The 15,691-nt window shown below is 43.3% G+C and overlaps 1 protein-coding gene across 1 annotated transcript; it reads right to left on the minus strand.

The window, feature by feature from the left end:
* Nucleotides 1-3,887: 3,887 nt before the first annotated feature.
* LOC142776667 (uncharacterized) lies at nt 3,888-14,342 on the minus strand. Its single transcript, XM_075880704.1, has 3 exons — nt 13,647-14,342; nt 6,791-7,068; nt 3,888-4,241 (listed from the first exon to the last, which is right to left on the minus strand). The coding sequence occupies exons 1-3, from the start codon at nt 13,770-13,772 to the stop codon at nt 4,061-4,063; spliced, it is 585 nt and encodes a 194-aa protein (XP_075736819.1). The 5' UTR covers nt 13,773-14,342; the 3' UTR covers nt 3,888-4,060.
* Between the last annotated feature and the right edge of the window lie 1,349 nt (nt 14,343-15,691).

Here is a 15,691-nt window from a genome sequence, read left to right on the forward strand (position 1 = left end):
CCTACCAGTAACGACAGGGGTAAGGAAGGCCCTAGAAAGAATGCAAAGAGGCAAAGCCATTCGTGAGAATAAAGTAACAACAGACCCCCTGAAATATGGCGGAGAAATTGTATTAGAAAAATTAACCACCGTATATACAAAATGTCTCTTGACGGGAAGGGTACCAGAATCTTGAAAGAACGCCAACATCACCTTAATCCATAAGAAAGAAGACGTCGAGGACTTGAAAAATTACAGGCCAACCAGCTTACTTCCCGTTATCTACAAACTATTTAAAAAAATAATAGCTAATAGAATTAAGACGATAATACAGTTAAATCAGCCAAAGGACGAAGCAGGATTTCGTACCGGTTATTCCACATTATCAATCAGGTAATAGAGAAATGCGCTGAATACAACCAACCCCTATACATAACTTTTATAGATTACGAGAAGGCGTTTGACTCAGTCGAAACATCAGCAGTAATGCAGGCATACGGAATCAGGGCATCGCAGAACGCTACATCAACATAGTGTAAGAAGTCTACAGAGGATCCACAGCCACCATAGTTCCCCATAAAGAAAGCCGAAAAATCGCAATATTGATAGGTGTAAGGCTGGGAGACACGAGCTCTTCAATGCCATTCACCGCGTATTTGCAGGGTGTATTCAGGACCCTAGACTTAGAAGAATTGGAATAAGAGTTAATGGAGAGTACCTTAGTTATCTGCACTTCGCTGAGGACATTGCCTTGATGAGTGACTCAGGGGACGAAATACATTTCATGATTATTGAACTAGGCACGGAAAGCAAAAAAGAAGGTATGAAATATAATATGCACCAAACTAAAGTAATGTGCAACAATCTCTGCAGAAAACAGCGCTTTGTGATACGTGGCGATGCGCTGGAAGTTGTTAAGGAATATATCTACTTAGGACAGGTAATAACCGCGGAGTCGAACCACGAGATTCAAGTAACTCGAAGAATAGAAATAGGGTGGAGCACATTTGGCAAGCATTGTCAAATCATCACTGGTAGATTCCCACTATCTCTCAAGAGGAAGGTATATAACAGTTGCATCTTTACAGTACTTAGCCCCGTAGCAGAAACCTGGAGGCTTACAAAGAGGGTTCAGCTTAAATGGAGGATGACGCAGCGTGCGATGGAAATGGAGATGATAGGTGTAACCTTAAGAGACAAGAAGGGAGCAGAGTGGGTCAGGGAACGAGCCGGGGTTAAGGACATAGTAGTTGAAATCAAGAAAAAGAAATGGACATGGGCTGAACACGTAACACGTAGGTAGGATAACCGGTGGTGGATATGGGTAACTGACTGGATTCCCAGAGAAGGCAAACGCATGACGGGGAGACAGAGAGTTAGGTGGGCCGATGAGATTAAGAAGTTTGCGGGTATAACATGGCAATGGAAAGAACAAGACCGGGTTGATTGGCGGATCATGGGAGAGGCCTTTGCCCTGCAGTGGGCGTATTCTGGCTGATGATGAAGTATGCTTGATTTATTTCGTATAATAGATGCTATAACCTTATATTCTGCGTTCCTGCAAATATTTGGCTAGTGTGGCCAAAACTGTTACTTCCAACTTTTGTATTGGCGTTTGTTGTAATTATATGTTGTTCATAATTACTGCAATGCAGAATTTCTGCATTTCGTAGGTTTACAAAGTGTTTTCGGGAGGTAAACACAGCTATGTTTTATATTTTTTGTGGCACTTAGTTGTTCCTAACGCAAATAAATATGTCCCTTTAAATAGATAAATAAATGTGCAGTTTTTTCACCAATTTTACGGAACTGTATATCTTACAATCTATCTGTTTCCTACAGTAATCTGCTTCAGGAACGCTCGCAGCACAACATATTTCTTGGGACATGCTGTATTCTTGCAGTCCAATTCGCAGTGGAACTCATCCTCCTGCTTTTACCGCTTTCACGGTCGCGGCGACCTTTGCAGGAATAAATTTCGTTACTGTGGCCCTCCATTTGAGGTGCACTGAAGATCCCTTCCGGATATGGATGCGAAGTACTTCCACGTTATCAACTGAGAGTTTGACGGTGTCAGCGCTTTTCGTCGCTTATATGCCTAGAATACCCCCCACCGTGGCAGTACACCTTAGCGTATGAAAAACAGATCAAACCCTAAGTCTCTCGTTACAATCTGACGATCTATGCCAATGAACAAAATGTCGAGACAGTCGTTCAATACAAAACGGTCAGTGTTTTTTTTTACATAGAGCAAGATAGCAAGACGCACAAGCGGAGACCGAGATAAATTTGTTACTTATATTATAAAAATTGCATGGCATTCGAATTGTTATTCCATCATTTGAAAAATATTTCGAAATGATTCGTTAAGACAACCGCAGTAGCATCAATTATTGTTGAACTATAAAAGAGTCCTAACCCGCACCTATTTCAATGACTGCAAACCACGTTCACCTAACTAGTCGACGTGTTCTATATGCGCCTTTTTAACAAAACTAGAGGCCCAGCAGCCTTAAGTGTTCCATTGGTCAGCTGGTCAGCTTTCTGTCGCAGTTTTATATTAAGGCAGTACATTCAAACGGAACAAAAATGAAGAATTTGGTTACAATTGTGCCTCAAGAATGGTTAAGAACCTATAAAAGTAAATGCACACAGGGTAGAAAGTGAAAAAAAATGTGCATGGCAAGAATCATACACTCCATTCATAGCATATGTTTTCGCTCTTTTCATATTGATGTTTATTCAAAACTCATCAAGATGTTCACAAGCGAATACATCTGTAAAGGTAATGTACATGTGTTATTATTTCGAAGTTTCTTCAAGTTATCCCGGTGTCACATCTGAAATAGACCACCTAGTTCTAACCCACACATTTGGCAAACTTTTGAAGTCTATCTATGGGCTTCTTCTTTGAAATTCGCACACAAACGACGTAGCACGCATTCTGTATATCGCATAACGCATGACAAGTAACGGGCACAATAATTAGGGGCATTATAAACGTCAATATAAATTGTTCGAAGGACGTTGGTACACATTGCGAGAACATAAAAACACTGGTAACAATCACTTCATATATTTACACAATATGTTACGCATGAACTTACTAAATAGAACACATTCGTTGAAGAACAGCGTGATAAGGTTACGATGTGGTATTTTAGATGTGCCTGTACAATTAGCGGTTTAATGCATACTGAACATGACAACTAAAAACGGTAAAAGGACGAACAAGAACACTTACACTCTTGTAAACTGACACAAATAACATCACTGTGCGCTTGAAAGACAAAGAAAGAACACATAACACGTACTAGTATGAAGGGCAGTACCAAAAATATTCTAGGCACCATGTTAGCTGAACAGCATCGGCAGAAAACATACGTGCTGGCCACTTCGCAAGCGGCAATAGAAATTCGGATGCACATGCCAGCTAAACGTGACAATCCTGCAGCGTAGTTGCTAATGTCCCAAACGGGAGGCTTTGGTGTTGCTTGTTTCACTCTAGTGATGCTTAATGAAATGGGCACACGCTCTGAAGCTGCTAAAGACGGATCGAAACACACGTTCATGCACACTCAATTGCATACACACATGCAAGACCAGACTACATGAAAAAGAGAATAGACACAAAAGCCATGCCGAATACTAATTCCTTGTAGTGTACATAGAGTTCATGACATCTTGAAATTCTCGGCCGGTAAGTTTAGGTCACAAACTATTGTCGCAAGTGGATATGTAATTTTTTTATTTCATTGTAAATACAAATTTTTGCGTGCTGCATTGAAAATCTACATGTTCTAAAATTTCCATCTGGCGATAAAAAATAACAGTTTGCCGACATTTTTTTCACAAATGTGAGAATAATAAAAAGTGAGGTGGCGCAACAACAACTGTTCGTTCGGGTGTAAGCTGTCAGGCACACCTTTAGATGATATACAACTACGCTATTGAGCGCAGACATTCACACAAAAGAAATACCAGTAAAACGGTGTCCATTTGGTACACGTATTATAAAAGTTCATTTATCTAAAACACATGTGCTCCATTTATTCCCACGGTAACGTTTCCTTGAGTTCTTTCACCAGTAATTTCCATGATAGCCGCCGTGGTATCCTCCGTAACCACCAGCATGGTATCCACCCCCGTGGTGACCTCGTTCATGTTGTCTGTCGAGGATGAGAAGAGTGTTCCGCCCTTTGGTGTGCTTGTGGTGGTGAACGTGCTTCGTGTGGTGGTGATGCTTGTGAATCGTGTGAACCCTAAACAAGAGCAGTTGTGAGGCATGAAGGCACTTAAGGACACGAACATTCAATGCAATAGGTAGCGCGCGACTGCCGCAAGTGCAACGTTGCATGAAACGACGAGAATGCCGGGATGACACTGTTTGTGTGGACCACAGTTTTCGATGACACGTCTCACCAGCTGCCTAGCAGAGTATGTCCTTGAATATGCTCAGTGTTTCCTCAGGTGTTTGGCGCTATGAACCCATACCATGTAATATATAGTAATTATACAGTATAGTTATAAGCGCACGACGCATTTTGATTAGACATTGCTGGCACTTTAAACGGGAAGCTTTTATTTTCCAGAGTTCTGAGCTACGCTCAGTCAAGCTCCTGCTGGAGGCCCGTTTGCTCAGATCTGGGTACACGTTAAAAACCCCTGGTGGTCTAAATTTCAGGAGCCCTCCGCCATGGTGTCTCTCATAATAATAGGGTGGTTCTGGGGCGTTCAACCCCACATAATATTCAATTCATCAAGCTGCATACGTCACCTGATTATACGTACTCCGCCACCACGTAGTCTGATTGCGAAACGTACTTGTTAGAGATTTAGACGGCAGTGCTTTTTAGACAACACTCGCGCGCCTTGTGCGCTGTTGTCTGCCTACCGAGTATGGCAGATGCGCAGGCAAGTCAAGGTGTAGCGCCTCTAAGCCCAACGGTAACGTTTCTATTGACTACCGTAAGGCAGCAATTAATCAGCTGCAAATTCGAAAAAAAAAACTCTTATTTAGGCGCAAATAGACGAACCCCAATGTTCATAATAATTCTACAGCACTCACTACCGCGTCCCAGACAGTTCAAATGTTTGTCCAGGAGTGGAACTGTACCTAAACATAAGTGCTTCTGAGGCAGTCACGAATTTCTAAGAAACGTGGGTAAGGCAAGATGCACAGCATTAATCGGTAGACAACGTCGTTATTCGTCAAAAATCACTACCATTCCTGTTTGGCGGTTCAAGACAGAGCGTTGCATGCAAATTTATAACCTGTAAGAATCACGAACAGTGGTTGAAGTAAAAAATAGCAGGGAAGTACCATGGTCACCGAAATGCCTGCTATATGGCATCTGGCAGGCTTCTTATACTTAATCTTGTCGCAATTGCTTTTTTAAAAACCTTCAAATATTTTTTATGCATCAGTGTACTTGTCCGCCCTTAAATAGACAACCTACCTATTTATTAACAAAAGGTGCATGAAAGGCAAAACCCTTCTTATCACGTCGCTTGAATACGTCTTGTTTTTGACGTATACCGCTGTGTGTTGACTGTCGGAAAACTTCTCTCGGATTATTGTTTTGTATTTTTGTTGATTTGTTTCTTTTTTGCTTTTATAATAACTAGAACCTCCTTTTTTAGCCTTATTTCAGCCACAACACGGCAAAACATGAATGATTCTAGGGTTCGACGCGCAAACTCCATGATACCTATGCGAAGCAACCCGTGTTTAGTGAAAATGAAGCTATTATGATCACCTGGGGTTCTAGGGTTCTACAACGCGCACGTAACTCTTCGCACGTATGCTTTTGTGTATTGCCTGCTCTGGGCATTGCGTCTGTATGATCTGCGACGTCTTCACGTCATTTTAACTATGTCAGAGTTCTTACAAAGACAGTATTGTAAATATAGCTTCTTATTTACTGCTCTTTTACTTCCCTCATAGCCCACGGTGATATATTATCCCGACTACGCGTGCATGTTAAAGTTACTTGGGGACTTCCGCTTCGCAAGAATGTCAGAGGGATTTATTCGACTTCTTGAGCCTAATGCTCCTTTCATCTTTATTCGCCACCGTGTTTTGACTGTGCTGCGTGAAAAAACAAAACCTCTTTGTAGAGCAGTCATCTCTTTGGTTAAAAGACTAATGAAATCACGTTTATCCTCTGCAACAAAAACTAAAGCGAAAAAATGAGAACGTGTTGAACTCGCGCTAAGATTTCTATCGCAGAAATAGCAGAGATCCGTAGACATGCATTGTGCATCGAAAGCCGTTGTCAAATGCTTGAGCGCTTATCGAGTGTAAATCGGCGCCGCATCTGCGCTCTATTCAATTTCGGCACATCGCATGGCATTACCTGGGTTTCTCGTGAAATGGATATTGAATATGCAGTCCCCAAATGTGGCTTATTTGAGTGTTGCTTATTTGAGGCGGAAAACTCAATTGCTAATGTCATTCCTGTGCGTGTGGCAAGCATAATATTCTCAATACCTTTGTGGCCAAGCAACGAGGACGTTATTCGAATATTAGCAGCTTACAGAGCGGTAAAAAAAGAAGCCAATCACAAGTGTGAACACGTGGTGACTTTCTTTTCACTAAATTAAGCTTTGGTAATGCCTAGCGGGTCTGCACTTTCCACAATCGTATTACAAGGCGCCATTGTGAATTTGGAATCTAGTCACTCTCAGAAATCAATAAACTGGCTGATATGGGTGCACCGGCATCTTCCTTCATCTAAACTATCGCCAAGCTTCTAATCTTGCACTTATGTAAACCGCTGCTATCGTAGTTTTCCCTGGAAATACTTACGGTACTTTGAAGGGTATTGGGTTGGGTACCGGTACGATGTTCGTGTGGTGGGACTCCTGGTGAAACGGTATCGGGATTGGGATCACACGCTTCTTCAGCAATGCGTGTGCCAGGAGGACTTTCATGATCTTCTTGTGTTTTTTGTGATGATGCATAGCTTCACCCGAATGAAACATCAGCGCTAGCAGAACGAATGCTGCGACCCACAGGAGAATGTAGGGCCTCAGCCTTGGTGTCATGCTCATCTCAGCTGCCGTAGACGTTTCAGGACCTCGCCACTGCAAAGAGAGGAAGCGAACTCATCTAAAATGGCGAAATCTTCATCTCTAGGTGGGGATCCACAGGGAATGTACACCGATAGTGAGATACCGCCACTTCTAGCATAAAAACTTAGTTTAATACACCAGGTGCAATGTGGTGGGAGCTGTGAAACGTCTAGCAGTAGATGCGTTCTCAGCGCGAAATAGTTCAAGTAATTTACGATCCAAAATGTGACTTCGTTTAAGAGCTCGTTTCACAGAAATTCCGGCGTCGGCGTCGTAAGATGTGAGCGAAAAATAATCAGCTTTTTGTGATCTAAAAATCGACAACCATGCAAATGAAACAATTTACAAAACCTTTTGGGTCTAAGTGCAGATCGAACCCGGATCTATTGCGTGGCAAGCGGGTGTTCTACCACACATCCACGCCTTTGCTTGTGAATACAGTGAAAGCAACTTTCATGCTTTACAGCACAGGTGTCCTCTATACATGATTCTCAATAAAATATGAAATATTGCCGTAATGATAAATGGTACAAGCGCACTTTGCATCAGGCGTCAGAACATGCGATTATTATATTGACTTCACAGTTTAAAACCAGTCACCCACTACAAAAAGCACACGCGCTACTGCACCCTTAAGGCCACGTAGTGAGTGCAAAGCATGTTTCAAAAAAATTAATACACTAAGCGTTTGAAGTACGCACTGGGAAAATATCTCAATCGCGTTGAACTGTTTTGGCAAAGCTTAAAGACACCAACAATTTGCTGTTCTCGTTTTTCGAATGAGTAATAAGTAAAAACCTTGTTCCTTAGAAATAAAAAAAAACACCAGTATTCATACGGATGTCAGTTGCTTTTACTAGATCTTATCGCGTTTCCCCATTTTTCGCGTATTATGGCCTCAAAAGTTACTTCCATGAGCGTGCATCTTTAGTCTATCGCTGAAGCGACGTTGATGAAGCCTTTTTGTTTTTTTAAGGCTAAGCGCAAGACACGCGCACGCGTATATATACTTACCAAAGTTCTTGCGTAACTTCCGCACCGTTACAACTGATGTATGAAGTTGAGTAAGTATTGGCCACGAGATCAAGCAGAGTCGCCAGCTGGCGGCAACTGGCCGAAGTGGTGAAGTGGGGATTGCTCCGTGCATCGTCTGCTAGCCACGTCGTGTTTCTATGTACGCGTACGTCATGCACTTTCTCTCAAATTGTGGTTTGTCCGGTCACGTAAGCGCGAGTGTAACTGTGCCTACGTATGTCTGACATGACGTACTAAAGCATTTAGTCTTGCTCGGCTGCTAATGCATTCTAATAAGATCCGTCAGGGCCAACTGCCTTGATTTCATCCAACAGGTGATCGGTAAAATGGGCAATCGCAGGGAACTGTGGGACACGACGGCTTCCGGTTTGACGCACCACACGGGTCAGCAGCGGCACGCGCGCATTTTTGTACTGCTCCGTTCAAAAAAGCATCTCGCCGTGCAATGTCAGTGCTGTGGAAGTTTTTTTTTTGCCAACCGTGACTGTGACGATGACAAGCTACGAAAGCCATGAACGGTCGGGAAACTTTTAGTCGCACTAAAATGATGTGCAATGCTTTTATGCTCCTCGAGGCTGCTGTCAGTTGATTGATGTGTGGGGTTTAGCGTACCAAAACCACCATATGATTATGAGAGACGCCGTAGTGGAGGCCTTCGGAAATTTCGGCCCCCTGGGGTTCTTCAACGTGCGCCCAAATCTGAGCACAGGGGTGTACGACATTTCCGCCTTCATCGGAAATGCAGCCGCCGCAGCCGGGATTTGATTCCGCGACCTGCGGGTGAGCAGCCGAGTACCTTAGCCACTAGACCACCGCGGCGGGGCAAGGCTGCTATCAGTTTGGCTAGCAGATCAGTCGATATGCAAAACAGTTTTCCTTGTATGATACGGTATTGCAGATAAAAAGTCACCATTTTAAAGATCTCAGGTGATGGGGATGACTGTAGCAGTGTGCTAGGAGTTCATTTCGGAATCGCTGCTACGGCCGAACTTGTCAGTCGATCGGCATGGCATGAAGCGCAACACTTATTGAGCGCGTTGAGATATTTTTTTTCTAGCCTTGAGCGCGCTATAAGATGCATTTCTTAGTCAAAGCCAGATGCTTATTTGAACGCTGATCTTGGTCAAGCTGCACGGCACTGTGAACATAAACAATACAGTCAGACATAGACGGCGCCGAATAATCGAAACCCTGCGCTTGGTTGGCGCACTCCTTCCTTTGGCTGCCGTCCTGGCGCACAGTTTGACCAAAATAAACGCAAGTGGACTCGTCCAGCGCTTCGTGTAAACTTACTCTTGAGTGAAGCCTTCACGTGTTTTGTCATGTATATGGGTGCAATGGCCGGCGCTCATCTCGTATGGCAGGTAGATTTCGCCCGCGCGTTCCCATAATATTTTTGCTAGGCGCGCCTGAGCGACAATTTATATCTCAACATGATATTCGTAGCAAATTTATGCGTAAGCGTTTTTAGCGTGAAATACACACGTATCTGTGATAAAATGGTTTTCACACACTCTGGCCAACGTTCCGTACTCAAAAGCTCCCTGTCGCTGTGGCTCTCTTCACAGCCGTGGCCCACCTCACTTTTTTCTTAATTTCATGGGAATTGTACCTGCGTTGGCCTTTCACACTCGAGTAGGAGCTGCCAACGGCTGAACAACCGACTATGGTTTATCAGGACGAAGATAAACAGGCGGCCGCGCGCGCGAATCCCGAATAATCTGAGGCTTGCGGCGAAGTGGTTCGCCGTCGTCTACTCTTCTCGAACCGGAAGCCAGTAGCAGACGGTGCTCTTACTGGTCACCTGTTGCTCCAACAAATTTTTGATACCGGGCATGCTGAGTTCCACCTGCGTCATAGGCACCACATTGCTAGCAGCTGTCGTTATAGTGCTGGGCTTCGCTGGAAGAAATACTGAATGGAAGAAGTCATTCAGGTACGTTGCCTTTGCATCGTCATCCGTGACAACTTGGTTATTGAAAACTATTTCTAGAATGCCCAGATCACTTGATCCGCACCCCTTTATATACTTCCAAAAAAAGCTTAGGATTGGTTTTCAATCTTTCATTTAGTCCCTTGAAATAATTTTCTTTTGCGATCTTAGTAGTGAGCTTGCAATCAAGCGTTATCTGTACCAATTTCTCTTAATCAGCCTTGCTCTTCCTTTTCCTATACTGTGCAAAAACTCGTTTCTTTTTTTGTATAACTCGTATAAATCGATGATGTAACCCAAGGGATATTACGTTTTTTTAGGTTTTGCAGAATGTGCGTTGGGTATATATGTTCGTTCACAAGCTCACCCAATTTCGCTCTAAACGTATTCCACAGTTCATGATTGTTACAATCGTCCAATAAGCATTCAAAAGTTGGCAGGTATTGAAGCAGTTTTTGGTTGATACCTTCATAATTCCCTTTATCTTAAAAAATATCTTTCTATTCTCACAAGGACTGAAGCGCTGAATTTGGGTTTTGACGGTCGCAGCAACAGCGGAAGGGTGGCTAACTCCTGGCACGACTGTTATTGAGCTTGCTACAGTAAGTGAGCTTGAAAACAACAAATATAGGATATTACCTCCGCGTGTTGGTTCTCTTACGTACCATAACTGTCTGCAATTTTTTTTCATTTCAGAGTTTTCAGCACAACGAGCGACAATGTTACGATAATCATGCTTTCAGCACAATTCCGGCAGATTAAAATCACCACCGAACAATATCACTTCACCAAACACTTCTGAGATAATTTCAGACACGGCATTAATTGCGCTCGGATCAGAGTTCAGAGCACGGTAAACCGAGCCAACAAAGTATAGTTGTGAGGCAACACGATTTTGCACCAGACTGTTTCGATAGCTTCGTGGTAGAAATATAGAGCACTAGACTGCAGTGTCGTATGGACATCAACATATGGTGCTTTTGGGACACTAAACCCCCCATATCAATCACTGATTTGTTTAGTAGCTGGGATAAAGATAGAGATTTGTCTAGGGAATAATTATTAATGTGAAGTGCTTAAAGAAATTTTCAGCCTCTCCCTCATTCTTCTAAGCTCTATTGTTTGAACTTCGTCGATCATTATATATTTTGTTCGTGAATCGGAACATGAAAGCCTGCTGATTATAAATATGAACGCTTTTGCTGCATTGTCTCAGGACTATTGTCATCAGTTCTGTTGAGCGGACCCCCCACTATGCCTGCATATTTTACCCCAAGTTTAATTGGAGAATGTTAGCACGGTATGTCTACATTGAACGGGGATTTCTAAGTGCTTACCCTAAAAGGCATAATTTTTAGAATGCTGAGCGGCAAGTTTTTTGTATGTGGCTGTTTCAAGTGAGCGTATTAAGTGTTGCCCCTAGATATTTAGAGCATCGTTCTTCCTTTAAAAGTGATGAATCTAATTTATTCGCATCATTCGCGTTACAAGTTTGCCTTCAGGGTTTAGTGTCATTTCTCAGCAGCTGTACTGTGGAAGGATATCTTTTGAACTAGTACATAAGCTACATTGATCACGGATGTAAGTATATCTTTAAAAACCAGACAGTCATACGCAAACAACTGAATCATGTTTCCAACAATGCGGAAAAGGTACCCTTCATTGTCAAAGTCAGAATAAAATGTAATCTCTCAAGCGTGCTCGATAATTGTTACATTGTCAGCAGCACTGCATTATTGCTTACCTCCTGTCTTTCCTCCTCACTCTCTGTCGCGTGGGGATGATTAAAGAGAGTGGCGCTATTTTTCGTCTTGCGTGCCTTCGTCATACAAATAGCTGTGTGCAAACTGTCTGGGCTTGACAGACCTAATAGGCAACAATAAAAAAAGGTGGTCATAGTATGGTTTCCGGTGTATCATTCCATTCTTTTACGGTGTAGCCATTCTTTTACGGATATACGTTGCCAAGAGCCTTATTTGTTATCTGCAGCTTCGGGGCTGTGTCAATAGTATGCCAGAATATGATGCCATGTTGATCTCTTCAAGTTTGATGGCAATGGTTGCAAACCGCCAATCGGAAAGCAACACCCCTATGTTGAAGGACTTGGTCAGACAGGCCTGCTTACAGAATGACGGTGCAGTGCGTATACCCAACAGTGTGGCAATCCTGTTATCGACAGTAGCAAATTAGGCTATTTTCATATCACATTATTAGACCTGGGAGCAAGATTCAAGAAACACAGCTGTTGAGAACTGACCTGAATTCTCCCACTACAATCTGCCTCCTATTGAAAAGTGTTTTTGGGATGTACAGCTGTACAGCATGTGCAGAATATTGCTGCTATAGTAGAGCAAATCTACTCCTGTAATTGCACTAATGTCGTAGCCGCAGAGGGGTATTCGATTCACTGGCATTTTAAATATAAATCATTTGCGGTATGAAGTACGTATGACGCTTTGCAACGCAGCATTGTCGCTTATTATGGCATCACTAAACCTTCGGGTATTGTTTTGTGTTTCCTAGCATGGTTTCGGGAATTCAGCTGCTAAACCGTGGGCAGATTCGAAGCCACCCGTGGTAGTTTCACGCTCCGATGGCATCAAATGTGTGGATGCCTCTGTGTACTGTGTGCCCCACCGCGGTGGTCTAGCGGCTAAGTATACCTTAACTCGGCTGCTGACCCACAGGTCGCGGTATCGACTCCCGGCTGCGACGGCTGCATTTCTGATGGAGGCCGAAATGTTGTAGGCCCGTGTGCTCAGATTTGGGTGCACGTTAAAGAACCCCAGGAGGTCGAAATTTCAGGAGCCCTCCATTACGGCGTCTCTCATAATCATATGGTGGTTTTGGGACGTTAAACTCCAGATATCAATCAATCAGTCTGTGTACTTTGTGATGCGACTGCGCGTTTAGGAAGCGTAGGTGGCCAAAACTATCCGCAACTAAATACTGCGGCGTGCCTATTAATCAGGTGATATGATTTTGACACCGAAATTCTGGAATTTACAAATAATATTTGGCTCTGCATGCCACCGTATTTTGGCTGCGCTTTAAAGCGGTGCCAAATTTTAAGGTTAAAACGATTTCCTTCGTGATATTAAGGCCACTTCGCAGTTAATGCTACTAAAGTGAATGTGATATTAGGAACCCTAAAGCAAAAAAAGAGAAAATATTTGATGGCGAAAGAACTTATTACAAATGCAATTGTGTTTAGAGGACCTTCGGCGACACTTCTAAGAAAACGAAGTCTGCGAGAATGAACCGCAGCAGACCTTCACATACGAAAGATATTCAGATGTCCGAAAGAGCACGCCTCTCAGAAAAAAGCTAGAGGCAGCCAGCATCGGCGAAAGCATTATAAGCAAGAAAATTACGTGGCAAGACTATGTAATTTCGCAAAAGGCAACGCATTCAGAAAAAAAATACCTGGAGGTCCCAAGTGCATTCGATTCAAGCGCGAACATGCACTAATACGCTAATCACTCCCAGGTAGGCAACAAAAAATTAATCGAATGCATTAAAATATTTGCGATATGGCCCACACGCTTTGTGCGGTAGTTCCTTACGAGGGCGATGTGCTACCTATGTAACCTACACTGGAAAAACCGGCATCGCAGCTCACCTGCAGCAGCTTCGGGGTGGGAGTCAGCTTTCCAAGGTGTGCAGCAGAGGACAGCGGACTTTCACCCGAGCAGACTGAGTTAGCAGAAACTGCGGGTGGGGCGCAGTCCTGTACCTTTATATACATGGCCAGAGAGCGAGTGTTATTGTTTTGGCTCAAAACCCGCCGTCATGTTCCAAATATTTTAAGGGCGGATGACGCTCGCGAATCTTTCTTTCCTGGAATGGCCAGGCTTCCTACGCGGAAGACGCGTGTTTTCGCCGCTCTTTTGGTTGTCGAGGAACCAACGGCAGGAAACATTGTCTCCTGACTGGCACGTGTGCGGAAAGGCGTGCCACCCGGTGGGAGCACCGAGACAGGGCTCTTGAGCAGCATGTGTCTTTAACTACCAGGATTCTCGTTTGGCGTCTCGTTATAGCCCACACCCACTCTAGCGTCCGGCCTCAAGGGAGGAGAATTTTCCTCGTCGGCTAGCGGAGGTTATCGCGAGTACTCACTCCGGGGACTATCTCCAGGCCGCTTATGACGAACCATGTGAGACGGCTGCTTGCTCGCGCTCATTCGGTGTGTCGTCCGCCTGGGCGCGTTACACCAAGCGTGACGCCTTCATGCCGGCTGGCTGGTAGAATGCGGGTCACGCAGAACGGCCGTTGAGTATACAGCCGGAGGATACATACGAGCCATCGTTTCTTTCATGACCAATGTCAGGCCGCCATGACCTCGGCGACATTTAGGTAGCACAGCGGCGCGGACGTGTAAGAGAATGCTTACCGTTTTCCGATCATTTCTCATAGTGGTCAGTGAAAAAGGCAGTTAGGCACTTGTGTGATTGACATAAAACTAAAACTAAAGAGGCCACGTAAGGACAAAGGTAAGTTGGTTATATTGGAGCACATTAACGCACCAGAAAGCATAGGTACTTGTGCAGTGAACCTTATTTTTGTGCGAATCGGTAATATCACTTGCGCGTGAACACGCCCTCTCATAACAGCCGGTAGCGTTGAAACATTGTGGTTTGTCAACGCACATTGCAGTAAAGATTGTTTCGTCAGTTTAATCAGTGTGAGCAAAGAGGAACATTCCTTTTCACGCTAGTATATTACAGATATTGAATGCGATCGTGGAGCCCGTTTTTTTCATATCATGACAGCTGATGGCTTTGTCGAGGAGGTTATAAAAAATTGACGCCATGCAACAAACACTTCTCCGTTGGCAAATAAAATGGCGTTTCACAGTAGCTGTTTTAAACTTGGCCAAATTTCTTAAGATAGCAGTGTGGATGCGAGGGCCATTCCAGTTTCTGTCTTGTGCGGTGAGAAAAAAAACATGTTTCCCTAAATAGAACTGGAATGCGTAACCTGTTTTTAGGTAGCTCCTGAACATGCCCTTATGAGTATGGTAGTTTGTAATGCCTGTATAAGTATAAAATGGATGTACGAGTGACGCATATTTAGGCAATCAAAATTGAAGATGGACGCTTCAGAAGCATAAATGCCTATGTTTACCTTCAGATTGACCCTGAAAAAGCCTGGACGCTTATTCTGCACTAAGTCATTTTTTATTACGAGACAAATGACGAGAAAGCAAATATTTGTAATGAATAAAAATTTCGAAGAATTTTCTAAAACAACCATTACGTAATTTAGAACTATATAGCATTGTGGGCGATTTCGTTAGGTATATCTTTGTGATTGATTACTGGTAGTCAATACTTTTTTCCTAAAATCAAGTTGTAACCAGATATTCTACAGGAGTTCTCGTCCTCAAAAAAAGTGTGACCACTTTGTACAGAAACGGGGGGATCCCTACAGAACCTGCACTATTCCGCTTTTATGTAACATTTTCTTTAATTTCTAGAAAAAGAGGACCTAACAAACACAACGGTCTGTTTGACGGGACACACATACTGCTCACTGTAATAATAAAACTAATCATGAAAAAGGTATCATCGTACAAAAACCTGTACTTACACCAAACATAAGTTTTCTCAAATTTTACAATTAGAAGCAATATTTTACCTAATAAATAATGTCGTGGCTCACAGA

This window comes from Rhipicephalus microplus, chromosome X, assembly GCF_043290135.1.
Source record: "Rhipicephalus microplus isolate Deutch F79 chromosome X, USDA_Rmic, whole genome shotgun sequence".
NCBI lineage: Eukaryota > Metazoa > Arthropoda > Arachnida > Ixodida > Ixodidae > Rhipicephalus > Rhipicephalus microplus.

Bases quoted from the DNA above. Each gene is read 5' to 3' on its own strand.
- LOC142776667 (XM_075880704.1), bottom strand. From the start codon at position 13,772: ATGTATATAAAGGTACAGGACTGCGCCCCACCCGCAGTTTCTGCTAAC. The intron at 7,069-13,646 runs GTGAGCTGCGAT...CTCTCTTTGCAG, and splicing joins CCACCCCGAAGCTGCTGCAG to TGGCGAGGTCCTGAAACGTC. The intron at 4,242-6,790 runs GTAAGTATTTCC...GCTCTTGTTTAG, and splicing joins CCAATACCCTTCAAAGTACC to GGTTCACACGATTCACAAGC.